The sequence below is a fragment of the Leuresthes tenuis genome, unplaced genomic scaffold (genome assembly GCF_036924035.1).
Source record: "Leuresthes tenuis unplaced genomic scaffold, fLeuTen1.0.hap1 SCAF_1, whole genome shotgun sequence".
Taxonomy (NCBI): domain Eukaryota; kingdom Metazoa; phylum Chordata; class Actinopteri; order Atheriniformes; family Atherinopsidae; genus Leuresthes; species Leuresthes tenuis.
In genome coordinates, this window is record NW_027325355.1 from 32992354 (window position 1) to 33020026 (window position 27673).

General features: G+C 48.4%; 1 protein-coding gene across 4 annotated transcripts in view; it reads right to left on the bottom strand.

Annotated features, from left to right (window-relative positions):
• agap1 (ArfGAP with GTPase domain, ankyrin repeat and PH domain 1) overlaps positions 1–27673 on the bottom strand; it is a 177775-nt gene that overhangs the window by 133628 nt on the left and 16474 nt on the right. For 3 of the 4 annotated variants that reach the window (XM_072379158.1, XM_072379157.1, XM_072379156.1), the window contains exon 1: positions 5944–7960. The exons of the other annotated variant lie outside the window; for it this stretch is intronic. In XM_072379158.1, coding sequence (XP_072235259.1) covers positions 5944–7444 — 1501 coding nt within the window. In that variant the 5' untranslated portion in view covers positions 7445–7960. Of the gene's footprint in view, positions 1–5943; positions 7961–27673 lie in introns of those variants that run through there. 4 annotated transcript variants of the gene reach the window in all.

Consider the following 27673-nt stretch of genomic DNA (forward strand, 5'->3'; position numbering starts at 1 on the left):
TGAGGGAGGATGTGAGGAAGGATGTGAGGAAGGATGTGAGGGAGGATGCGAGGAAGGATGCGAGGGAGGATGTGAGGGAGGATGTGAGGAAGGATGTGAGGAAGGATGTGAGGAAGGATGTGAGGGAGGATGTGAGGGAGGATGTTAGGAAGGATGTGAGGGAGGATGTGAGGGAGGATGTGAGGAAGGATGTGAGGGAGGATGTGAGGAAGGATGTGAGGAAGGATGTGAGGAAGGATGTGAGGAAGGATGTGAGGAAGGATGTGAGGGAGGATGTGAGGGAGGATGTTAGGAAGGATGTGAGGGAGGATGTGAGGGAGGATGTGAGGAAGGATGTGAGGGAGGATGTGAGGAAGGATGTGAGGGAGGATGTGAGGAAGGATGTGAGGAAGGATGTGAGGAAGGATGTGAGGAAGGATGTGAGGAAGGATGTGAGGAAGGATGTGAGGGAGGATGTGAGGAAGGATGTGAGGAAGGATGTGAGGGAGGATGTGAGGAAGGATGTGAGGAAGGATGTTAGGAAGGATGTGAGGAAGGATGTGAGGAAGGATGTGAGGGAGGATGTGAGGAAGGATGTGAGGGAGGATGTGAGGGAGGATGTGAGGAAGGATGTGAGGGAGGATGTGAGGAAGGATGTGAGGGAGGATGTGAGGGAGGATGTTAGGGAGGATGTGAGGAAGGATGTGAGGAAGGATGTGAGGAAGGATGTGAGGAAGGATGTGAGGGAGGATGTGAGGAAGGATGTGAGGAAGGATGTGAGGGAGGATGTGAGGAAGGATGTGAGGAAGGATGTTAGGAAGGATGTGAGGAAGGATGTGAGGAAGGATGTGAGGGAGGATGTGAGGAAGGATGTGAGGGAGGATGTGAGGAAGGATGTGAGGGAGGATGTGAGGGAGGATGTGAGGAAGGATGTGAGGAAGGATGTTAGGAAGGATGTGAGGAAGGATGTGAGGGAGGATGTGAGGAAGGATGTGAGGGAGGATGTGAGGAAGGATGTGAGGGAGGATGTGAGGGAGGATGTGAGGAAGGATGTGAGGAAGGATGTGAGGGAGGATGTGAGGAAGGATGTGAGGGAGGATGTGAGGGAGGATGTGAGGAAGGATGTGAGGAAGGATGTGAGGAAGGATGTGAGGGAGGATGTGAGGGAGGATGTGAGGAAGGATGTGAGGAAGGATGTTAGGAAGGATGTGAGGAAGGATGTGAGGGAGGATGTGAGGAAGGATGTGAGGGAGGATGTGAGGGAGGATGTGAGGAAGGATGTGAGGAAGGATGTGAGGAAGGATGTGAGGAAGGATGTGAGGAAGGATGTGAGGGAGGATGTGAGGAAGGATGTGAGGAAGGATGTGAGGGAGGATGTTAGGAAGGATGTGAGGGAGGATGTGAGGAAGGATGTGAGGAAGGATGTGAGGAAGGATGTGAGGAAGGATGTGAGGAAGGATGTGAGGGAGGATGTGAGGGAGGATGTGAGGAAGGATGTGAGGGAGGATGTGAGGGAGGATGTGAGGAAGGATGTGAGGGAGGATGTGAGGGAGGATGTGAGGAAGGATGTGAGGAAGGATGTGAGGAAGGATGTGAGGAAGGATGTGAGGAAGGATGTGAGGAAGGATGTGAGGGAGGATGTGAGGAAGGATGTGAGGAAGGATGTGAGGAAGGATGTGAGGGAGGATGTGAGGGAGGATGTTAGGAAGGATGTGAGGAAGGATGTGAGGGAGGATGTGAGGGAGGATGTGAGGAAGGATGTGAGGGAGGATGTGAGGAAGGATGTGAGGGAGGGAAGAGGAGATGAAAGAAGGAAACACATGAGTTAAGTAAAAGAAAGAAGCGAATAAGAGAGAAAAAGGCAGAGGAAGAGAAAGGGAAGAGAAAGGGAGGCCGGGTGGAGCGAGGGAAACAAGGAAGGAAAGATAATGAAAGTACTGATGAAGAGGAGAAAGAAGGAGAGAAAGACGAGAGCAGGGAAGGAAACAAGAAGGAAGGAAGGAAGGAAGGAAGGAATCAAAACAAATGAAGGAAACGAGGCCGTGGAGGAGGGAAGGAAGGAGGTAAAGATGGAAAGGAAGGAAGGAAGAGAGTGAAGCAACAGCAGTAAAGACTGTGAGCGTTCTTCTTCTTCTTCCTGTTCTTCTTCGTGTTCTTCTTCTTCTTCTTCTTCATGTGAGCGCGCACATCAAAGTGCTGAGAAGTGTGACTGTGTGTCTGACCCACATTACTTCTGCATGGCTGTGGATGTAGGTCACACACACACACACTCTCACACACACACACACACTCACTCTCAGCTCACTCCTGAGGTCACACCCCCCCCCCCCCCCCCCCCCTTCAGACAGCCCTACCTGCCACTGCCTCGGCCAACGCTCTCAGGAATCCTAAACATGTGGAAGCTGCCCTCAGACCTGAACCTGTCCGACTCTGAAACCTGCGACCGGAGCACATTTAGCATTTAAGGTACGATAAAAAGCTCAAAGGCTCCTGGCCGTGCTTTTCCCTGTTTCCAGGCCTGCCTGCAGTGTTAAAATGATGCGTTATCGCCTCTAAACGGCAACTCGGGTTAAAAATGCTGCTTTTTCCAGTAGTAACATGTTCTCACGAGTCATTTCTACGAAGTTTAAGGAAGGAAGGAAGGAAGGAAGGGAACTGAGGGAAGAAGGAGTCAAGGAAACAGGAAAGTAGAAAAAGAAACAGAAAAAAGGAAATGAGATGAAGGAGAAGGAACAGAAAGGAGGTAAAGATGGAAAGGAAGGAAGGAAGGAAGGAAGGAAGGAAGGAAGGAAGGAAGGAAGGAAGGAAGGAAGGAAGGAAGGAAGGAAGGAAGGAAGGAAGGAAGGAAGGAAGGAAGGAAGGAAGGAAGGAAGGATGCCACTTCTTTGAAATACCAACTTTTTACGAGGCCAGGCTGCCAGCGGCCTCAAATTCAAAGGCAGCAAGGAACCGATTCAGTCCGATTTAATTCTCCGTAGCGTAAATAACGCAGTAACTTTGATCGCAGAAGGAACCGCAGCTGAAAACAGGACAGAAATGGAGCTATTTCACTCATTTTTGCGAAACTGCGACCCGACCAACGTACGCGTTTCACACCGATGTGCAGACTCCGCCCCCTAGCGTTCAGCGTAAGGACGAACGTGTCCAACGGGTTTTAGCGGCGTGAGGCGGATCTGATGGATTTAACGCCGCTGACTTCTTTCTCCGTTTGTCGGACTTCGTGGTAAAACGTGCGATCTTTCTCCGAAATCCAACGCAGAAGCAAAGCAGCGCCACACGTTTATCGGAGACGCTTTCGGAGAGCTTCAGGCTGAATCGCACGCCAACGCCAACGCCAGCACACGTTGAAGCGAGGCATCCATCCGGAACTCATCTAAACTCATCTAAAAATGTCCTCAGAAATGCACCGGGGCGGGAAAAAGAATAAAATGGTGCAACGGAACCAGAACTGAACCACAACTGAACCACAACTGAACCACAACTGAACCACAACTGAACCACAACTGAACCACAACTGAACCACAACTGAACCACAACTGAACCGGAACTGAACCACAACTGAACCAGAACTGAACCACAACGGAACCAGAACTGAACCACAACTGAACCACAACTGAACCACAACTGAACCAGAACTGAACCACAACTGAACCACAACTGAACCACAACTGAACCACAACTGAACCACAACTGAACCACAACTGAACCACAACTGAACCGGAACCGAACCACAACGGAACCAGAACTGAACCACAACTGAACCACAACTGAACCACAACTGAACCACAACTGAACCACAACTGAACCACAACTGAACCAGAACTGAACCACAACTGAACCGGAACCGAACCACAACGGAACCAGAACTGAACCAGAACTGAACCAGAACTGAACTGGAACTGAACCGGAACCGAACCACAACTGAACCACAACTGAACCAGAACTGAACCACAACTGAACCAGAACTGAACCACAACTGAACCGGAACCGAACCACAACTGAACCAGAACTGAACCACAACTGAACCAGAACTGAACCACAACTGAACCAGAACTGAACCACAACTGAACCACAACTGAACCAGAACTGAACCACAACTGAACCGGAACTGAACCAGAACTGAACCAGAACCGAACCACAACTGAACCAGAACTGAACCACAACTGAACCGGAACTGAACCAGAACTGAACCAGAACCGAACCACAACTGAACCAGAACTGAACCACAACTGAACCGGAACTGAACCAGAACTGAACCAGAACCGAACCACAACTGAACCAGAACTGAACCGGAACTGAACCACAACTGAACCACAACTGAACCAGAACTGAACCACAACTGAACCGGAACTGAACCAGAACTGAACCAGAACCGAACCACAACTGAACCAGAACTGAACCACAACTGAACCACAACTGAACCAGAACTGAACCACAACTGAACCGGAACTGAACCAGAACTGAACCAGAACCGAACCACAACTGAACCAGAACTGAACCACAACTGAACCGGAACTGAACCAGAACTGAACCAGAACCGAACCACAACTGAACCAGAACTGAACCGGAACTGAACCACAACTGAACCACAACTGAACCAGAACCGAACCACAACTGAACCGGAACTGAACCAGAACTGAACCAGAACCGAACCACAACTGAACCAGAACTGAACCGGAACTGAACCGGAACTGAACTGGAACTGAACCGGAACCGAACCACAACTGAACCACAACTGAACCAGAACTGAACCGGAACTGAACCGGAACCGAACCACAACTGAACCAGAACTGAACCAGAACTGAACCACAACTGAACCGGAACTGAACCAGAACTGAACCAGAACTGAACCACAACTGAACCGGAACTGAACCGGAACTGAACCAGAACTGAACCAGAACTGAACCAGAACTGAACCACAACTGAACCGGAACTGAACCGGTCACGTTTGGATTCTAACCCGGGATGAAACCAAACCTCGATAAAAGGCGCTCAAAGGTTAGAACGTTTACTTCGTTGATCACATTCGAAACTGTGGATCCGGCGAGTCTCAGTTCTACACGGCCAGGACCGGTTTGGGGTTCGGTTCCAAATGTTTGGGTCCAAGCTGAAGGATCCATGAAGACTTTAACTTTAAAGTAAACTCAGAGGTCACAAACTGAGAGGAGGAAGCAGAAGTTGGAGCAGAAACAACATCTGAACACTTCCTCGTGTTTTCCACTCTGGGTGGAAACAGGAAGCGTGGATAAGACGTCTGATGGCGCTTCAGGAAGAACGAGGAGGTTTTCCATCTGGTTTATTTCAAGCCGACCTCTGGGAGACCCTGTTTGGTGTAATGTGGCCCGCAGCAGCTCGTTTCAGGGTGTTTAAAACAAACGCCACCCGGGTGTATAAAACAAACGCCACCCGGGTGATGAAAAGCAAACGCCACCCGGGTGTTTAAAACAAACGCCACCCGGGTGTTTAAAACAAACGCCACCTGGGTGATGAGAAACAAACGCCACCCGGGTGTTTAAAACAAACGCCACCCGGGTGATGAAAAGCAAACGCCACCCGGGTGTTTAAAAAAACGCCACCTGGGTGATGAGAAACAAACGCCACCCGGGTGTTTAAAACAAACGCCACCCGGATGATTAGAAGCAAACGCCACCCGGGTGTATAAAACAAACGCCACCCGGGTGTCTAAAACAAACGCCACCCGGGTGATTAGAAACAAACACCACCCGGGTGTCTAAAACAAACGCCACCCGGGTGTCTAAAACAAACGCCACCCGGGTGTCTAAAACAAACGCCACACACATCCTGATCCTCCCCCATCCTGTAAACCTCTCAGCTTCAGCCCGCCTCTTGGTTTCCATGACCACAGCCGGATGTTTCAGCGTGCGTGCGTGCGTGCGTGCATGTGCGTGCTCGTGCGTGCGTGCGTGCGTGCGTGCGTGTGTGCGTGCTCGTGCGTGCGTTCACCCTCTGCGCTGCCTCCGTTCACGCTCTCGGAGCTGGACTGCGACAGCGGCGGCCCCCTGAAGCGCCGCAGCGACCTGCCGGTGCTCGGACTCCCCAGCGGAGACGCTCCGTCTCTCCGGGAAAAGATCCCGCTGAAGAAGCGCACCAGGCGCCGCTCGCTGGAGCGGCCCCCGCCCCCCCGGAGCAGGAACCCGCCGCCCGCCGCGTCCCTCTCGGCCGCCAGTCGCAGCAGGTCGCTGTTGTCCAGCGTGCGGTTCTTGCTGCCGCGGGCGCTCTCCCAGCGGCTCAGCTCAGTCATGGAGTCCGTCTTGTTGAGGACGGCGCCGACCTCCAGCGTGCGGCTCTTCTCTCTGCTGGGGTCCAGCCGGCGGGGCGCCGGGGGCTCGGGGGCGGCGCCGGCAGCCTGTCCGATGCAGCCGGAGCTGCTGTGGTGCTTGTCCTTGGACAGCGTCCGCAGGCGCAGCAGCTCGCCGCCGCTCCAGTGCCTGAAGCTGAAGCTGCGGCGCAGCAGGCCCGGCTTCGGGGGCGGAGTCTCCGGGGACGCGGCTTTGGAAGGTTTCCCGTTACTCCGGGAGTGGGACGGCGTCCCGTCTCCGTTCACAGGAGGCTCTGAGCTCCTCTCCTCCACGCTCTTGGCCTTCAGGAGCCTCTTCTTCTTCTCCCCAGCAGAGCAGATTTCCCCTTTAATCCAGCCTGGGTGGCCTGCTTCCTGCTCCGGGCCGTCACCGGGCGCCGCCTGGTTGTTCCCGGGCGCCGCCTGGTTGTTCCCGGGCGCCGCCTGGTTGTTCCCGGGCGCCTCCCGGTTGTTCCCGGGCGCCGCCTGGTTGTTCCCGGGCGCCGCCTGGTTGTTCCCGGGCGCCGCCTGGTTGTTCCCGGGCGCCTCCCGGTTGTTCCCGGGCGCCTCCCGGTTGTTCCCGGGCGCCGCCTGGTTGTTCCCGGGCGCCTCCCGGTTGTTCCCGGGCGCCTCCCGGTTGTTCCCGGGCGTCTCCGGGCGCCGCTCTGCGAACAGGTCGCCGGCCTTCGGCTCGCCGGCCTTCGGCTCGCCGGCCTTCGGCTCGCCGGCCTTCAGCTCGCCGGCCTTCGGCTCGCCGGCCTTCAGCTCGCCGGCCTTCGGCTCGCCGGCCTTCGGCTCGCCGGCCTTCGGCTCGCCGGCCTTCAGCTCGCCGGCCTTCAGCTCGCCGGCCTTCAGCTCCTTCTGCAGCTTCCTGGACACCTTCACCCTGCCGAGCTCCAGCTGCCCGGTGCTGAACGTCCTGAAGCTCCTCATGAAGCGGTGCGGCGACAGCTCGTCCGACTCGTCCTCCACCTCCTTCAGCTGCTCCAGCAGGGCGCTGCGCTGGACCTCCACCGACCCCTCCCTCCGGCAGGCCCCCACTTTGGCGTTCTCCGCCTGCTGGGAGCCGGCATCGTCCAAACTCTCTCTCTTCACCAGGGTGAGGGAGATCCGGTAGACGGTTTTCCTCTGAGGAGTGCCCCTCTCCATCCTGTCCAGCAGGTACATGCCTCCGGAGGATGACCCCCTGCCCCCCCCAGCTGTTTGAACAGCTGTTTAATGTGTGTGTGAGACTCCCTCCGACTTTAAAAGCTGCAGCTCCGCAGTTTTAAACACGCACTTTGTGTGTTTGTGTTAGAATGCTGCGCGGATGAACCCTCCTCTGCTCCAGATGTGCAAACAGCAGGAAGCGCGCTCCTCTTCATCCCTGGAAAAGCTGCGAGGAGCTCCGCTCTCCGTCACACACCAACCCGCGGCTCCGTGTCCTTCCAGCTCCGCGTCCCGGTCCGTGAAAGCGCCGCGGCTCCCATTGTGTGCGCGGCGCGGCGGCGCGCTGCAAGCCGGGCCTCCCTCGCCTCTCACCGGCTTCACGTGTGACTAAAAGTCCGCTGGATGCGGAGCAAAGGACGCAGAGCTGCTCCGCTTTCAGCCGGCTGACAGACACAAGGCACGACGGGACACAGCGTCCCTGTCCCCGCTGCGCTCTGAACACACTCCGCTCCACACACACACCCACACGGTCCGACCGGAAAACACGGAGCGGAGCCGAGGAGCGGAGCCGAGGAGCGGAGCCGAAGAGAGCGGAGCCGAAGAGAGCCGAGGAGAGAGGAGCCGAAGAGAGAGGAGCCGAAGAGAGCCGAGCCGAAGAGAGAGGAGCCGAAGAGAGCCGAGGAGAGAGGAGCCGAAGAGAGAGGAGCCGAAGAGAGAGGAGCCGAAGAGAGGAGCCGAAGAGAGCCGAGCCGAAGAGAGAGGAGCCGAAGAGAGCCGAGCCGAAGAGAGCCGAAGAGAGAGGAGCCGAAGAGAGCCGAGCCGAAGAGAGAGGAGCCGAAGAGAGAGGAGCCGAAGAGAGAGGAGCCGAAGAGCGGAGCCGAAGAGAGAGGAGCCGAAAAGAGGAGCCGAAGAGAGAGGAGCCGTGAAATGTCTGAAACCCTGTTATCTGGTTCAGTGGAGCAGGAGGTGATAACAATGTGCTGCATAATCACAGATTAATCACTTATGATCAATAAAACTACAAAGTTCAGGCAGGAGCAGCTCAGATCAGGGGAAAGTGGGATAAGGTGTTTCCTATGATCCAGGAGCTCCAATAAAGAGGAAAAAGAAGGAAAAACACTGTTCTGGCAGAAAGAACTTCTCATTTCAACTTTCCTCTCATTTAAGACCAAATTTAAAAGTCAGTTTTTACACTTTTAATTCATTTTTATCTTAATTTTGATGATTTTACTTATTCTGACTAAATTTTCTTCTGCAAAATTGGGATTAAAACCTTTTTGTGACGAATTAAATGAGAATAAAGAAGCTTCAGGTACGAGAACTGGACTGAAAATGAGTGAAAACGCAGAAAACCAAATTAATTCTCCACCCTGTTTGTCCACTTTATGGAGTTTTGATTATCTGGAAGATAGGTTCCATAAAACCAAACAAAATGTCCATGAAAATGTTCAACTTTGCCTTCAATAAGATAAACAGTGACGATAAAATGCTTTCCAGACTCACTTTAGGAGTTAAAACGTGAGTAAAAGCCCTCAGAGCTGATCCTTCTCACCTGCTTTGTGTTCAGCTGTTTCACAGCGTCTCTTACCATCATCACAGCCACTAAAATCTGTCGAAATCTTTCCTTTAAAAGGTTAAAACATTAAAGAATCCTTGTAAAGATCTGTGATGTTTTCAGGGTCTTTTCTCTTGTTTCTCATGTTTAAAAGACCAAAAAGAACAAGAGTTTGAGTGAAAATCAGCAGCTTTAAGAGCAACAAATCCTGATAATGTGTGAATAATCATTAATGTTGGACGTGTGGTTCAGATAATCCCAAAAATCACGAATAATACCACATGTTTAGGAGTGAAACGGCTTTAAAAGTGAGCCCACAGCTCCACGCCTGGTTTTAGCGGCTGCACCGGTGCTCTGAACAGGGTGGAGCCTCCACCTCTGTGTCAGCCATGCAGGCTCAGACAAACACCGAGGCGTATCTTTAGCAGCACAGAGGTGGAAACGCCAGCGGCGTGACGGTCGCAGAGGTCACGACATCTGACGGTGGAAAATAAACCAACGTTTACTCCCTGAGGCTTCACCTTCACACCTGCTGGAAGAGTCCAGTGGTTTCTGAACAGAGAACAGCTGAAAACTCTCCTGCCCTGAGACACTTTAAAGGAGACATGTTCAGTATAAATCCTTCTTCCTGCTCCTGGGAGCAAAAATCAGGGGAAAACTCCCCAAAAATATTTATTTAGTTCCCTTTGTGTGAAAGTTCCTCATTTAACGAGCCGTTCTGATTCATCTCTAAAGTAAATCACTCCTTAAGTTGGCCCCGCCCCCTCTGCTAAGCCCCGCCCACTCACATCCACCCTGCTGGACGGATGAAGCCAGCTTCTGGTGGAAATGTTCTGCTGTCAGCTGCACTGAGGAGCATGCATCTTCCATCCAGCAGCAGCCTCAGAGGATATAAGAGCCCAGTGGATAAACTATATCTGAGGCTAATGTTCCAGCAGAGTTAGCTAAAGACTGGGAATGTGCAGCAGACACTTTTCATCCCACTGTTTTAACAACTTGGTCCAGTTCAACGCTGGACTGAAGGAGCTGAGCCACAAAGAGGATCAGTTCCAGCTCTCAGAGCCTGAACTTCAGAGCAGGGAAATGGAAGCATCTGGGAAATAACTCCTCATGGTTTATTTACTGATTTATTTCTTCCTTTAGCAGCAGCTAACGCTAACAGCTAACGCTAACAGCTAACGCTAGCAGCTAACGCTAACAGCTTAGCTAATGAAATAACTCCTCATGGTTTATTTACTGATTCATTTCTTCCTTTAGCAGCAGCTAACGCTAACAGTTTAGCTAATGAAATAACTCCTCATGGTTTATTTACTGATTTATTTTTTCCTTTAGCAGCAGCTAACGCTAACAGCTAACGCTAACAGCTTAGCTAATGAAGATGACGTACACCAACTTCTAAGGAGTTACTGCTGTTCCTTTCTGAAAGATGAACATTATTGTTCCCACATTACTTTGTTAGCTGAAGCTAACGCTAACAGCTTAGCTAATGAAATAACTCCTCATGGTTTATTTACTGATTTATTTCTTCCTTTAGCAGCAGCTAACGCTAACAGCTTAGCTAATGAAATAACACCTCATGGTTTATTTACTGATTTATTTCTTCCTTTAGCAGCAGCTAACGCTAACAGCTTAGCTAATGAAATAACTCCTCATGGTTTATTTACTGATTTATTTCTTCCTTTAGCAGCAGCTAACGCTAACAGTTTAGCTAATGAAATAACTCCTCATGGTTTATTTACTGATTTATTTCTTCCTTTAGCAGCAGCTAACGCTAACAGCTTAGCTAATGAAATAACTCCTCATGGTTTATTTACTGATTTATTTCTTCCTTTAGCTGAAGCTAACGCTAACAGCTTAGCTAATGAAGATGACGTACACCAATTTCTAAGGAGTTACTGCTGCTCCTTTCTGAAAGATGAACATTATTGTTCCCACATTACTTTGTTAGCTGAAGCTAACGCTAACAGCTTAGCTAATGAAGATGACGTACACCAACTTCTAAGGAGTTATTGTTGTTCCTTTCTGAAAGATGAACATTATTGTTCCCACATTACTTTGTTAGCTGAAGCTAACGCTAACAGCTTAGCTAATGAAGATGACGTACACCAACTTCTAAGGAGTTACTGCTGTTCCTTTCTGAAAGATGAACATTATTGTTCCCACATTACTTTGTTAGCTGAAGCTAACGCTAACAGCTTAGCTAATGGAGATGACGTACACCAACTTCTAAGGAGTTACTGCTGCTCCTTTCTGAAAGATGAACATTATTGTTCCCACATTACTTTGTTAGCTGAAGCTAACGCTAACAGCTTAGCTAATGGAGATGACGTACACCAACTTCTAAGGAGTTCCTGCTGTTCCTTTCTGAAAGATGAACATTATTGTTCCCACATTACTTTGTTAGCTGAAGCTAACGCTAACTGCTTAGCTAATGAAGATGATGTACACCAACTTCTAAGGAGTTACTGCTGTTCCTTTCTGAAAGATGAACATTATTGTTCCCACATTACTTTGTTAGCTGAAGCTAACGCTAACAGCTAAGCTAATGAAGATGACGTACACCAACTTCTAAGGAGTTACTGCTGCTCCTTTCTGAAAGATGAACATTATTGTTCCCACATTACTTTGTTAGCTGAAGCTTTCTAGCTGAACGGTTCCGTTCTGTAACTCAGACAACCTGCAGCTGTGTTTAAGGTGTGTTTCCAACACAACACCGGTCCTCTCCTCACTCTCGCTGTGCTAACGTTACAATATCGGCATGTTTCTGATAAAGATGGAGGTCTCCAGGTTGCAACTGTTTAATGAGGTTAATATATCCAAAATGTCTAAACGCAGTAATTAACGGTTCACATGCATTACTACGAGTTACGCTGTGCACATCTCCGGCTTGGTCCATCACTGCTGATGAGAAAGCATTGTTTGCTAGCATCTGCTGCTAACTTACAGCTAACTGCTAACTTAAAGCTAACTGCTAACTCACAGCTAACTGCTAACTCACAGCTAACTGCTAACTTACCTGCTAGCTTACAGCTACCTGCTAGCTTACAGCTAACTGCTAGCTTACAGCTAACTGCTAACTCACAGCTAACTGCTAACTCACCTGCTAACTTACAGCGAACTGCTAACTTACCTGCTAGCTTACAGCTACCTGCTAGCTTACAGCTAACTGCTAACTCACAGCTAACTGCTAACTCACAGCTAACTGCTAACTCATCTGCTAAGTTACAGCGAACTGCTAACTTACTTGCTAGCTTACAGCTACCTGCTAGCTTACAGCTAACTGCTAACTTACAGCTACCTGTTAACTTACAGCTAACTGCTAACTGCTTGCTTACAGCTACCTGCTAACTTACAGCTACCTGCTAGCTTACAGCTAACTGCTAACTCACAGCTAACTGCTAGCTTACAGCTAACTGCTAGCTTACAGCTACCTGCTAGCTTACAGCTAACTGCTTGGTTATATTTTGAACAAACTGTCTCATTCATCTCAATAAAACCTCAGAAAACTGTGAAATTATTAAAAAGGACAGAAAATGTCACCTTTAACATTGATCGTGTCACATGTTTTAGTTTGACTTTTAATCCTGAATTCATGAGCCTCTCCTTTAACGCTCCGTTCGATAAGAGGACCTATGATGGAATATTTCACAGAGAAAGAAAGACCTGATTAAAAACCAACAGTAAAGAAAGGGGGAATTTCCTTCTTTTTCATGAAATCAGGATTCGACTTTCACTTCTTGGTTCCAGCAGCCGTCTTCTTCTTTGTTCATTCCCTCCTCCTCCTGCATCTGAACATCAAAGGCCTGCCACATGTGTGCCGGCGACGCACAGCTGGACGCACACAGGCGAGGCTTCGCACAGGTGATCCAGGTCGGAAAATTACACGCCAACGTGGCGCCGCCAACATCAAACGCTGCTCCTGAGGCTTTCATCCCGTTACTCTGAGAGCCGGGCTGACACGCCCAGGGGAAAAGTACCGAAAACTGCCTCAGCTCAGGTACTCAGCCACTTCCTCACTTACTTATTTCCTTACTCACTTCCTCACTTACTTCCTTCCTGCCTTCCTTACTTCCTTCCTGCCTTCCTTACTTCCTCCCTGCCTTCCTCACTTCCTTCCTCACTTCCTCACTTCCTTCCTCACTTACTTATTTCCTGCCTTCCTCACTTCCTCACTTACTTCCTTCCTGCCTTCCTTACTTCCTTCCTGCCTTCCTTACTTCCTTCCTGCCTTCCTCACTTCCTTCCTCACTTCCTTCCTGCCTTCCTTACTTCCTTCCTGCCTTCCTCACTTCCTTCCTCACTACCTTCCTTACTTCCTTACTTCCTTCCTGCCTTCCTTCCTTCTTGCCTCCCTTATTTCCTTTCTTTAATCCCTTCCTTCCTTGTTTCCTGCCTTTCTTCTTTCCTTGTTTACTTTCTTCCTTCCTCACTACCTTCCTTACTTCATCCCTTCCTTCCTTCCTTGTTTCTTTTCTTTCTTCCCTTCCTCCCTTCTTTCATCCCTTCCTTCCTTCCTGCTTCCCTTCTTTCCTTGTTTATTTCCTTCCTTCCTTGTTTCCTTCCTTCTTTCCTTGTTTACTTCCTGCCTTCTTACCTTTCATTCATCACTTCCTTCTGTCCTTCTTCCTTCCTTCATGCCTCCCTTATTTCCTTTCTTTAATCCCTTCCTTCCTTGTTTCCTGCCTTTCTTCTTTCCTTGTTTACTTTCTTCCTTCCTCACTACCTTCCTTACTTCATCCCTTCCTTCCTTCCTTGTTTCTTTTCTTTCTTCCCTTCCTTCCTTTCTTTCATCCCTTCCTTCCTTCCTGCTTCCCTTCTTTCCTTGTTTCCTTCCTCCCTTATTTCCTTGTTTACTTCCTCCCTTCTTTCCTTTCTTTAATCCCTTCCTTCCTTCCTCCCTTCCTTCCTTCCTCCCTTCCTTCCTCCCTCCCTTCCTTCCTTCCTTCCTGCCTCCCTTCTTTCCTTCCTTCCTTCCTTCCTCCCTCCCTCCCTCCCTCCCTTCCTTCCTTCCTTCCTTCCTTCCTTCCTTCCTTCCTTCCTTCCTTCCTTCCTTCCTTCCTTCCTTCCTTCCTTCCTTCCTTCCTTCCTTCCTTCCTTCCTTCCTTCCTTCCTTCCTCCCTCCCTCCCTCCCTCCCTCCCTTCCTTCCTTCCTTCCTCCCTCCCTCCCTCCCTCCCTCCCTCCCTCCCTCCCTCCCTCCCTCCCTCCCTCCCTCCCTCCCTCCCTCCCTCCCTCCCTCCCTCCCTTCCTTCCTTCCTTCCTTCCTCCTTCCCTTCCTTCCTTCCTTCCTTCCTTCCTTGGTTAACGGTGGTAACTTCCTGGCGTTTCATGCTCATTCTGAACATCCTGACTTCACACTCTGCCTCTTCTTCTTGTATTTTGTGCTTTTCTCATGTTGGATCAAAGCTAAAAGAGTAAATTTACTTCACCTGGGTGAATTCTACTCACAGTTTAGACCGTTTGTACCCAGATAAAAGCTTTAATCAGGGACTCATGTTCCTGTAAAGTAAAGAGGAGCCCGACTCCTTATATTTCTGGTATTTTAATGGAACCAGTAAACTCATATTTGCTCTGTTTTAAGTGCTTCTGTGATGCCGTTTGAGGTGAAAGCTCTTCCAGAGACAGCAGAAGAAGAGCTGCAGACTGACCACCTCGATGTTGGCGCTCGCCGCCTTCATCACATGAAAAATGCATGCGGCTCTGCAGAGGCTGCTGAAGCACGTCTGACACGGCGAGACTGACAGCATTTCATCAGACCGACTGAGACAAACGGCTTTAAAAGACTCTGGAAACAACATGAGATTAGATATGGTCAAACCGAGTGAAACTGGAATAACTGGAGGAGGTCTGACGGTTCCAGGCAGGACATCATGTAGGATGTTTTCCTACCTGGAGGCCTCTTTTATCAATGCCTGACAGCTTTTCTGCTGGTTATGCTGCAGAAAACTGTTGACTTTAAATGAATTTCCAGCTCTTCCCAAACACAACGTGTGAATCAGCAGCGGCCTCAGAGCGAGTCCTCGGCTCCTGAAGAAGGAACCTTTCAGGAAATGTGGGCTTTTAACGCTGCAGCAGGTGCTGGTCAGAAGCAGCATCTGTACTGCAGCACAAACAGGGAAGTGCTGCTTTTATCCTTCGTGAAGAAGCAGGTTTTCCATTCCCACCGGGTCTGGGAACGCCTCCAGGGGAACGTTATAGACGAGCTTTGATCGGCAGAAGAAGGATAAAAGCTTGAGTTGAGGTGAAATACAGAAACTCTGAGATCTACTTTGACTTAACCCACGATGAGATTCATGCTTTATGCCATCAGCTTCATTTCATTCGTAGATTTACACCGATTTCTATATCTTAGGTTGGCAATACCTTCTGGAAAAGGTCAAGATGAAGCAATTAAAGAGATTCGGTGCATGACTGCATGACCTGATCTGGTCCTGAAGCAGCCTCCAGGACAGGCTGAGCAGCAAAGATGTTCAGAGGAGCTCCAGTTTGAGTTTAAAACAATGTTCCTCAGGGAAAGACTGGAAGGGATCTGCATATTTCTGCCTCTACAGAGCAGAATATCATTAAAGCATTCAGGGAATCTGGAGGAGTTTCAGTGTAAAGGACGAGGGAGCAAGCCTAAGCTGGACCCCGTGACCTCTGACCCCTCAGACGAATGAACCGTCATTCATCAGCAGCTGATAGAAGCACATGGTGTCAAAACGTCGGCTAAGAGTCGGGAGAAGGAACTTTACAATGTGGGAAAAGCTTCGCTGGAACGTAACTGATGTCTTAAGTTAATAAAAGAAGATTCATGGGTTTCCATCCTGCAGTTTAAAGCCATCCAGCATCACCTGCTGCAGCAAAGAGCTCCTTTTTCTGCTCACTTTCAACATCCAGCAGCAGAAAAAGAGCCGAAACATCCGTGAACTGGACTGAAAATGAGTGAAAACGCAGAAAACCAAATTAATTCTCCACCCTGTTTGTCCACTTTATGGAGTTTTGACATAAAATGTGAGTAAAAGCCCTCAGAGCTGCTGCCTGATCATGTTTCCACCTGAAAATTCATGTTTAAAGCCACCCAGCATCACCTGCTGCAGCAAAGAGCTCCTTTTTCTGCTCACTTTCAACATCCAGCAGCAGAAAAAGAGCCGAAACATCAGCTGCAGCTCCACAGAGGCATGAAAACACCTGAAACATCTGTAACAACCAGGCTTACGGACCATAGTGAAAGTGCAGAAATACCTTCTCATTTCAACTTTCCTCTCATTTAAGACTTTCATTTAATTCAAAAGTCAGTTTTTACACTTTTAATTCATTTTTATCTTAATTTTGATGATTTTACTTATTCTGACTAAATTTTCTCCTGCAAAATTGGGATTAAAACCTTTTTGTGACGAATTAAATGAGAATAAAGGAGCTTCAGGTACGAGAACTGGACTGAAAATGAGTGAAAACGCAGAAAACCAAATTCATTCTCCACCCTGTTCATCCACTTTATGGAGTTTTGATTATCTGGAAGATAGGATCCATAAAATCAAACAAAATGTCCATGAAAATGTTCAACTTTGCCTTCAATAAGATAAACAGTGACGATAAAATGCTTTCCAGACTCACTTTAAGAGTTAAAATGACATAAAATGTGAGTAAAAACCCTCAGAGCTGCTGCCTGATCATGTTTCCACCTGAAAATTCATGTTTAAAGCCACCCAGCATCACCTGCTGCAGCAAAGAGCTCCTTTTTCTGCTCACTTTCAACATCCAGCAGCAGAAAAAGAGCCGAAACATCAGCTGCAGCTCCACAGAGGCATGAAAACACCTCAAACATCTGTAACAACCAGGCTTACGGACCATAGTGAAAGAGCAACACAACAGGTGAAACAGAATGAGAAAGCCCAGCGGGGGGGAATCACAGCCACAGCCTCCTCTTCCTCCTGCAGGAGTTCAGCTTGTTCCTCAGCATCAAAGAGCATCAGGGCTGCCACCCCCCCCCCCACTCCGCCTCCTCCCACGCGCTTTGTCACCCCCCAGAGACTCAGAAAATGGGTCAGTTAGCAGAGGGAGGAGGGGGGAGGGAGGCAGAGGGAGGAGGGAGGAGGGAGGAGGGAGGAGGGAGGCCCCCTGCTGGAAGCAGGAGGATGAGGAGGATGAGGAGGAGGAGGAGGAGGAGGAGGATGAGGCTCATCCTCACACTCAAACACAGATGAAAGGTTTTGTGGGAGGTCACAAACGATCGGTATGCAGAGTCACGCCTGCATGCAGCAGACTGGTTTCTGCTCAAACCCCGGAGAAGCCGTGCAGTTTGGGCTTAAAGGGGCTCAAAGAAATGCAGGTGTGTCTCTTACCTGTGAGGGGAGGCGGCCGGCAGGTAAACAGCAGCAGCAGCAGCACATGAGGAGAGAAGAAGAGAAGAAGAAGAAACTCAGGTCAGGAAAGGACTGGAAACCACAGACAGCCGAAAGAAAACTCGTACAAAACGAGCAGTTTCACAAGAACAAAATCACGTACACCGAGTGAAAAGCTTCGAAATAACGTACACCGAGTGCAAAGCTTCGAAATAACGTACACCGAGTGCAAAGCTTCGAAATAACGTACACCGAGTGCAAAGCTCGTAATAACGTACACCGAGTGAAAAGCTTCGTAATAACGTACACCGAGTGCAAAGCTTCGAAATAACGTACACCGAGTGAAAAGCTTCGTAATAACGTACACCGAGTGAAAAGCTCCGTAATAACGTACACCGAGTGAAAAGCTCCGTAATAACGTACACCGAGTGAAAAGCTCGTAATAACGTACACCGAGTGAAAAGCTTCGAAATAACGTACACCGAGTGAAAAGCTTCTAAATCACGTACACCGAGTGAAAAGCTTTGTAATAACGTACACCGAGTGAAAAGCTTCGAAATAACGTACACCGAGTGAAAAGCTCCGTAATAACGTACACCGAGTGAAAAGCTCCGTAATAACGTACACCGAGTGAAAAGCTCGTAATAACGTACACCGAGTGAAAAGCTTCGAAATAACGTACACCGAGTGAAAAGCTTCTAAATCACGTACACCGAGTGAAAAGCTTTGTAATAACGTACACCGAGTGAAAAGCTTCGAAATAACGTACACCGAGTGAAAAGCTCAAAATAACGTACACCGAGTGCAAAGCTTCGAAATAACGTACACCGAGTGAAAAGCTCGTAATAACGTACACCGAGTGAAAAGCTTCGTAATAACGTACACCGAGTGAAAAGCTCCGTAATAACGTACACCGAGTGAAAAGCTCGTAATAACGTACACCGAGTGAAAAGCTTCGAAATAACGTACACCGAGTGAAAAGCTTCTAAATCACGTACACCGAGTGAAAAGCTTTGTAATAACGTACACCGAGTGAAAAGCTTCGAAATCACGTACACCGAGTGTAAAGCTCGTAATAACGTACACCGAGTGAAAAGCTTCGAAATAACGTACACCGAGTGAAAAGCTTCGAAATCACGTACACCGAGTGTAAAGCTCGTAATAACGTACACCGAGTGAAAAGCTCGTAATAACGTACACCGAGTGAAAAGCTTCGTAATAACGTACACCGAGTGAAAAGCTTCGAAATAACGTACACCGAGTGAAAAGCTTCTAAATCACGTACACCGAGTGAAAAGCTTTGTAATAACGTACACCGAGTGAAAAGCTTCGAAATAACGTACACCGAGTGAAAAGCTTCGAAATCACGTACACCGAGTGAAAAGCTTCGAAATAACGTACACCGAGTGAAAAGCTTCAAAATAACGTACACCGAGTGAAAAGCTTCGAAATCACGTACACCGAGTGAAAAGCTTCTAAATAACGTACACCGAGTGAAAAGCTCAAAATAACGTACACCGAGTGAAAAGCTTCGAAATAACGTACACCGAGTGAAAAGCTTCGAAATCACGTACACCGAGTGAAAAGCTTCTAAATAACGTACACCGAGTGAAAAGCTCAAAATAACGTACACCGAGTGAAAAGCTTCGAAATAACGTACACCGAGTGAAAAGCTTCTAAATAACGTACACCGAGTGAAAAGCTTCGAAATCACGTACACCGAGTGAAAAGCTTCTAAATAGCGTACACCGAGTGAAAAGCTTCGAAATAACGTACACCGAGTGAAAAGCTTCGAAATAACGTACACCGAGTGAAAAGCTCCGTAAATGTCTACTTTTAACTCCTGATTGGAAACATTTGCGGTTTAACGCAGAAAAGCAAATAAAACGTGGTGATGGACGGGATTCAAATCGGCGATCTCCTGCTTCAAACTTTCAAACTTCGTCCTGATAAGATTTAGACAAACTTTTTAAAAAGTGTCTCGTTCGGACTCCGTACTCATAGGAACTTATCAAATGAATCCGAAATCAGACCCGAAATCAATAAATCTTTCTGAAAACGTCTCCATAAACGACTTTATATTTCTACCACATGTCCTCGTCAACAGCGACCGCCATGAGACACGATAAATTCCTCCGTATTTCTACGTGCGCCAATGTACGCGTTTTAGAGCCTGTCATGGGGTCACGTAGCTAAGAAAGTAGTTTAAAAAAGTTATGTGAACGTTTCATTAGTTCAAATCTGTTATTTTTAAGCATTTTGCCTGAAAAAAAAACATTTTAGGGTCAGAAGTTTCCAAATAAAAATGTGGACGAGACGTGAAAAGGATTTAAAGAATAAAGCGAAGGACCACAGAGGGAGGGACGAGGATTTAAAAACATTCAAACATCATACAACTGAAAAGGTCCAAATCACTTTCAAATCCATCTGGAAAGAAGTGAAAAGTTGTGAAATATTTGAGCTTTTCTCCAAAGTCAACACTGGAACTGTAAAAATAAGAAAACCGCCAAGAAAAAAGACCCCAAAGATGTCAGAAAAGCTGAATGGAAGCCTGTGTTTGTGTAGTTTTAACTTCCTAAAAGTAGATCTGAGGAAGTAAAAACTGCCAGGCAACAACAAAGGGAAGAATGTGCATTAAAATGGTTAAAAAAGGTGTCAAACAGGACAAAAAACAAGTGAAAACAACAATCAGACACTCCTTTTCTGCTGAAAGCAGCTGCAGCACAGATGGAGCTCAGCTGATTACAGATTCATGAATTTCTCAAACAAATTTAAAAGAAAAAATCATGGTGGAAAGGGAAGAAAGAGGAGGCAGCTGATGTAGAAAATCCCACGAGAGAGCGCGCTCACAGCGTTGCGGTTTAATCCCCGGTTACAATGGAAGCTGCGGCAGATGCTCGGCTGAAGAGACGGCGCGTTAAGACCAGACAAATGATTGGTCGGAGACCAGGAAGTGTGCTGGACGAGAAAGGACAGCTGGGAGCTGCGGAATCACATTCCTGATTGATGATTTTATCATTCGGCTCTTTAAATGACCCGTAAAAGACCAAAGTGGGGTGTTTAAAACACAAATATTCAGTTTTCTGTCCAAAAAGATGAAAATCTGCAGCTGGAAACTGAAGTTTGTCACGTTTGATTGAAAAATTACAGAAAACACTGTGGGTTTATGCTATGAGTATGGAAACCCGTTGGTGCCATTGTGAAATTCTGACATTTCCCGCATATTTTACTCTTGGGCCTGGTTGTGAAGCTCGGTTAAATTCAGCTAACCCTGACATTTCCCACATATTTTACTCTTGGGCCTGGTTGCGAAGCTCGGTTAAATTCAGCTAACCCTGACATTTCCCGCATATTTTACTCGTGGGCCTGGTTGCGAAGCTCGGTTAAATTCAGCTAACCCTGACATTTCCCGCATATTTTACTCGTGGGCCTGGTTGTGAAGCTCGGTTAAATTCAGCTAACCCTGACATTTCCCACATATTTTACTCTTGGGCCTGGTTGCGAAGCTTGGTTAAATTCAGCTAACCCTGAAGTTTCCCGCATATTTTACTCTTGGGCCTGGTTGTGAAGCTCGGTTAAATTCAGCTAATCCTGAAGTTTCCCGCATATTTTACTCGTGGGCCTGGTTGCGAAGCTCGGTTAAATTCAGCTAACCCTGACATTTCCCGCATATTTTACTCTTGGGCCTGGTTGTGAAGCTCGGTTAAATTCAGCTAACCCTGACATTTCCCGCATATTTTACTCTTGGGCCTGGTTGTGAAGCTCGGTTAAATTCAGCTAACCCTGAAGTTTCCCGCATATTTTACTCTTGGGCCTGGTTGCGAAGCTCGGTTAAGTCTGGAAAAGTTTCCTAAAAGCAGCGAACAGCCTCAGCTGACCTTCAGGAGTAAAACATCGAACCACTTCTTCTTTTAGGTAAATTCATCTGCTGCTCTCTGATCCCACTAAGACACACGTGCACACACACACGTGCACACCAGACCTTGAATTATTGATGCATCCATCTCTGCGCTCTCTAATGATGCCTCCAGGGCGTGTGTGTGGGCATGGAGATGTGTGCACGTGCACGTGCAGTCATGATGTCATGAAGTCATCATCTGCAGAAAACCAGTCGGTCCAGTTTACCGCAGACGGGTTTTTGTCCTATTTTAATGACTTTATGACCAAATTTAAGCCTCCCAAAGTACACAAAATGACTTTACTGATGACATCACTGCATGGCGTCGCCTTGGATTCCAAAACTTCGAGTGAACATTGGATTTTCAACACATTTCCATCTGGTTTTCTGTTATTTTTTCCTTTTTGATCCTTTAACACAACTATGAACAAAGCTGTTCCAACTTATTTTTCATGTTTTTCTGTCATTTTATCCACTTAGAAACAGAAAATCAGTAAAATGTCTTTAATCAGATCCTGATTCTGGCTTCAGTGGTTGAGTGGCCAAGAACTGGCGTTCATATCTGTTCATACCCGTCATCACAACCTCGTCGACCAATGCTATCCTCCGATCCGTCGCTCTCTGAATCTTCATCAAAGATTTGAACCAAAATGTTGGAAAAATCATGAAGTTATACTGTGAGAAAAAGCTTCCTCCTATCTCTTAGTTCTCATAACGCTGTAAACATGAATAATATAAATGGCGATAACATCATTTTTTAACTTAGACAACAGCTTCCTGACAGGTTGTGCTGACTCTGACACAAAACATCTCACCCGGCCATCTCCCATACAAACACTTCCTGTTAGCTGCGGCGTGTTAGCTGAGCTGCGGCGTGTTAGCTGAACTGAGGCGTGTTAGCTGAGCTGAGACGTGTTAGCTGAACTGCGGCGTGTTAGCTGAGCGGCGGCGTGTTAGCTGAACTGCGGCGTGTTAGCTGCGCTGCGGCGTGTTAGCTGAACTGCGGCGTGTTAGCTGAGCTGCGGCGTGTTAGCTGCGCTGCGGCGTCACTAATACGGCTTTTTATTTCACTCATCAGTTTACTGGAACAGTTTGAACATGAAAACAACTTAATTCCTGGATAATTCAGATAAAACGTAGTGACTGGAAACAAGATTTAATGTTAATGTGGGACTTTCAGCCTGTTTTATTCTTTCTGGTGTTTTATCGTAATTCAAGATCGTTCAGCGCCACCTGGTGTTAGAAAACGTGTTAACACATGGTAGCGTCTAATAAAGATCTCGATGAAATAATAGATGCCTGGTGGTGTTTTGGACCAATTATGACCCCTTTGGCATTCCATACTAGGGATAAGAAAATAAAATTCTCCTGAAATCAATAAAAAAAATCATCCTTTGATAAATAAGTTTTATCTAAACATATCAACTCTGTAAATAAGTCGTCCAGGCAGAATTTGGGAATTTTTTTTTCTATTTGGCTCCCCCTACAGTTGTGGGATGTAACACCACCGTCATAAAAACAAACCTGTCTGAGCTCTGCATGTTCAGCCATACACATGGAGTTATTTTCAAGAGGTCGTAAAGACATTAAAAGTCCAACAAATGTCAAATGACTTTAAAGCAAAACATCCTGGCTGAAAACCAAGGTCGTGAACTGCGGTATCTCAGGCCCGGGAACATGCATAACAAAGGTTCTTATACTTCAAAACAAGCCAGAAGCACAGTTTTAAGGTTCACAAACTTCTCTGGTGTTGCTTTAAATAAATACCAGGTGGGTTTACAGTTTTCTGACACCAACTTGGTGCTTGTTACGCTTTGATAGATGCCTGGTGGCAGTTTGGCTGGATGGTGAATTATGACCCTTATGGCTTTCCATACTGTGGCCAGATTGTTAAATTTCTGTTGTTTTGAGGGATTTTGACCTGGATGAAGAAGTCAGAGTGTCTCATGACAGCCGAGAGCGACGCATATACACATATATTTATATATATATACTGTGCATGTGCACACATGGAGCATGATTCACCCACGACTCATCCAGCCGGCGACACAAACTGACCTCTGGTGGCATCGAGCTTAAATACTTCGGTAAAACGCCACAAACTACTCGAGTATTTGAACATCTGTCTGTTCAGCCCTCTGTCCACACGCCACCCACACACTGAAAATGCCAGCATTCCTCTCATTCCAAACGCACCACAGCTCGCTGCTGCCACCCTCTGGCCGGCTGGCAGCGGTGCAACACATCTGGGCTGTTGTGCTGAGTTTAACCTTTAATGAGTCGCTTTTGACCCGTCTTAAATCAGCTCTGAAATACACTGAAATCAATGATCTATCACCCAGTTTGCTCCTCATCTCCTGGTTACCTTGGTTACCTTTCAGTTTAAAAATGATCAAATGCAGCTGAAGAGAATTCTATACATAATTAGAGGGCTGTTGTGTCACCTGACTGTTACTGAGGGAATATCTCTTAAATACGTTTGCTTTCAATCTTTTTTCATTTTAATATTATTAACTATAAAAACATCTTTGGTGTTACGGCTGAAAATCAGCAGAACTTTAACAGAAACATGAGAAAACAGCGTCTGTGACAGCAAACTGTGAGGAAAGCGTCAGGTGGAGCCTTCACCTGCAGCATTTCAGCAGGCAGCTCGGCTTGATTTATCTTAACTAAGTTGAGTTAGCGGCCGAAGGCAGAGGCCTTGGCGGTCTGATCCTCGGCTACTGAAGCTAGCTCTTGGGACGTGGAATGTCACCTCTCTGTTGGGGAAGGAGCCGGAGCTGGTGCGCGAGGCTGAGCGGTTCCGGCTAGATATAGTCGGACTCACCTCGACGCACGGCTTGGGCTCTGGAACCAGTCCTCTTGAGAGGGGTTGGACTCTCTTCCACTCTGGAGTTGCCCGTGGTGAGAGGCGCAGAGCAGGTGTGGGCGTACTTATTGCCCCCCGGCTGTGTGCCAGTACATTGGGGTTTACCCCAGTGAACGAGAGGGTAGCCTCCCTCCGCCTTCGGGTGGGGGGACGAGTCCTGACTGTTGTTTGTGCCTATGCGCCAAACAGCAGTTCAGAGTACCTACCCTTTTTGGAGTCTCTGGGGGAGGCACTGGAGAATGCTCCTACCGGAGACTCCCTCGTTCTGCTGGGGGACTTCAATGCTCACGTGGGCAATGACAGTGAGACCTGGAGGGGTGTGATTGGGAGGAACGGCCCCCCCGATCTGAACCAGAGTGGTGTTATGTTGTTGGACTTCTGTGCTGGTCATGGACTGTCCATAACGAACACCATGTTCAGACATAAGGGTGTCCATATGTGCACTTGGCACCAGGACACCCTTGGCCGCAGTTCGATGATCGACTTTGTGGTTGTATCATCGGACTTGCGGCCGTATGTCCTGGACACTCGGGTGAAGAGAGGGGCGGAGCTGTCAACTGATCACCACCTGGTGGTGAGTTGGCTCCGCTGGTGGGGGAGGATGCCGATCAGACCTGGCAGGCCCAAACGTATTGTGAGGGTCTGCTGGGAGCGTTTGTCAGAATCCCCCGTCAGAAGGAGCTTTAACTCCCACCTCCGGCAGAGCTTCAACCATATCCCGGGGGAGGTGGGGGACATTGAGTCCGAATGGGCCATGTTCCGTGACTCCATTGCCGAGGCAGCTGATCGGAGTTGTGGCCGTAAGATGGTCGGTGCCTGTCGTGGCGGCAACCCTCGAACCTGCTGGTGGACACCAGTGGTGAGGGAAGCCGTCAAGCTGAAGAAGGAGTCCTATCGGGCCTTTTTGGCCAGTGGGACCCTGGAAGCAGCTGATAGGTACCGACAGGCCAGACGGGCTGCGGCTTCGGCGGTTGCTGAGGCAAAAACTCGGGCCTGGGAGGAGTTCGGTGAGACCATGGAGAACGATTTCCGGACGGCCTCGAAGAGATTCTGGTCCACCATCCGGCGTCTCAGGGGGGGGAAGCGGCTCACAGTCAACACTGTTTACAATGGGGACGGGGCTTTGCTGACCTCAACTAGGGATGTGGTGAGTCGGTGGGGGGAGTACTTCGAGGAACTCCTCAATCCTACCAACACGTGCTCGGAAGAGGCAGAGTCGGAGAGCTCGGAGACGGGGCCTCCCATTTCTGGGGCTGAGGTTGCCGAGGTGGTCAAAAAGCTCCTCGGTGGCAAGGCCCCGGGGGTGGATGAGGTCCGTCCTGAGTTTCTCAAGGCTCTGGATGTTGTAGGGCTGTCTTGGCTGACACGCCTCTGCAGCATCGCGTGGACATCGGGGACAGTGCCTCTGGACTGGCAGATCGGGGTGGTGGTCCCCCTCTTTAAAAAGGGGGACCGGAGGGTGTGTTCCAACTATAGGGGTATCACACTCCTCAGCCTCCCTGGTAAGGTCTATTCGGGGGTATTGGAGAGGAGGATCCGTCGGATAATCGAGCCTCGGATTCAGGAGATGCAGTGTGGCTTTCGTCCTGGCCGTGGAACAGTGGACCAGCTCTATACCCTCGGCAGGATCCTGGAGGGTGCATGGGAGTTCGCCCAACCAGTCTACATGTGTTTTGTGGACTTGGAGAAAGCGTTCGACCGTGTCCCTCGTGGAGTCCTGTGGGGGGTGCTCCGGGAATATGGAGTGCCGGACCCCTTGATAGGGTCCGTTCGGTCTCTGTATGACCGGTGCCAGAGTTTGGTCCGCATTGCCGGCAGTAAGTCGGATACGTTTCCGGTGAGAGTTGGACTCCGTCAGGGCTGCCCTTTGTCACCGATTCTGTTCCTAACTTTTATGGACAGAATTTCTAGGCGCAGCCAGGGCGTTGAGGGTGTCCGATTTGGCGACCTCAGAATCGGGTCTCTGCTTTTTGCAGATGATGTGGTTCTGTTAGCGTCGTCAGGCCGTGACCTTCAGCTCTCACTGGAGCGATTCGCAGCCGAGTGTGAAGCGGCTGGGATGAGAATCAGCACCTCCAAATCCGAGACTATGGTTCTCAGCCGGAAAAGGGTGGAATGCTCTCTCCGGGTCGGGAATGAGATCCTTCCCCAAGTGGAGGAGTTCAAGTATCTCGGGGTCTTGTTCACGAGTGAGGGACGAATGGAGCGGGAGATTGACGGGCGGATCGGTGCGGCGTCTGCAGTGTTGCGGGCTCTGCACCGACCCGTCGTTGTGAAGAGGGAGCTGAGCCAGAAGGCGAAGCTCTCTACTTACTGGTCAATCTACGTTCCCATCCTCACCTATGGTCACGAGTTGTGGGTAGTGACCGAAAGAACAAGATCGCGAATACAAGCGGCCGAAATGGGTTTCCTCCGCAGGGTGTCTGGGCTCTCCCTTAGAGATAGGGTGAGAAGCTCAGTCATCCGGGAGGGGCTCGGAGTAGAACCGCTGCTCCTCCGCATTGAGAGGAGTCAGATGAGGTGGCATCTGGTTAGGATGCCCCCTGGAGGCCTCCCTGGGGAGGTGTTCCGGGCACGTCCCACTGGGAGGAGACCCCGGGGAAGACCCAGGACACGCTGGAGAGACTATGTCTCTCGGCTGGCCTGGGAACGCCTCGGGGTCCCCCCGGAAGAGCTGGAGGAAGTGGCCGGGGACAGAGACGTCTGGGTTTCTCTGCTCAAGCTGCTGCCCCCGCGACCCGACCCCCGGATAAGCGGCAGATGATGGATGGATGGAAGTTGAGTTTCACTCAGTTAAGCTTCACTAAGTTAAGTTTCGCTAAGTTAAGTTTCGCTAAGTTAAGTTTCGCTAAGTTAAGCTTCGCTAAGTTAAGCTTCGCTAAGTTAAGCTTCACTAAGTTAAGCTTCACTAAGTTAAGCTTCACTAAGTTAAGCTTCACTCAGTTAAGCTTCACTAAAAGTTTCACTCAGGTAAGCTTCGCTAAGTTAAGCTTCACTAAGTTAAGCTTCGCTAAGTTAAGCTTCGCTAAAAGCTTCGCTAAGTTAAGCTTCGCTAAGTTAAGCTTCGCTAAGTTAAGCTTCACTAAGTTAAGCTTCACTAAGTTAAGTTTCACTAAAAGTTTCACTCAGGTAAGCTTCGCTAAGTTAAGCTTCACTAAGTTAAGCTTCACTAAGTTTCACTAAGTTAAGCTTCAATAAGTTAAGCTTCACTAAGTTTCACTAAGTTAAGCTTCACTAAAAGTTTCACTCAGGTAAGCTTCGCTATGTTAAGCTTCACTAAGTTAAGCTTCACTAAAAGTTTCACTAAGTTGAGTTTCACTAAGTTTCACTAAGTTAAGCTTCACTAAGTTTCACTAAGTTGAGTTTCACTAAGTTTCACTAAGTTAAGCTTCACTAAGTTAAGCTTCACTAAAAGTTTCACTAAGTTAAGCTTCACTAAGTTAAGCTTCACTAAAAGTTTCACTCAGGTAAGCTTCGCTATGTTAAGCTTCACTAAGTTAAGCTTCACTAAAAGTTTCACTAAGTTGAGTTTCACTAAGTTTCACTAAGTTAAGCTTCACTAAGTTTCACTAAGTTGAGTTTCACTAAGTTTCACTAAGTTAA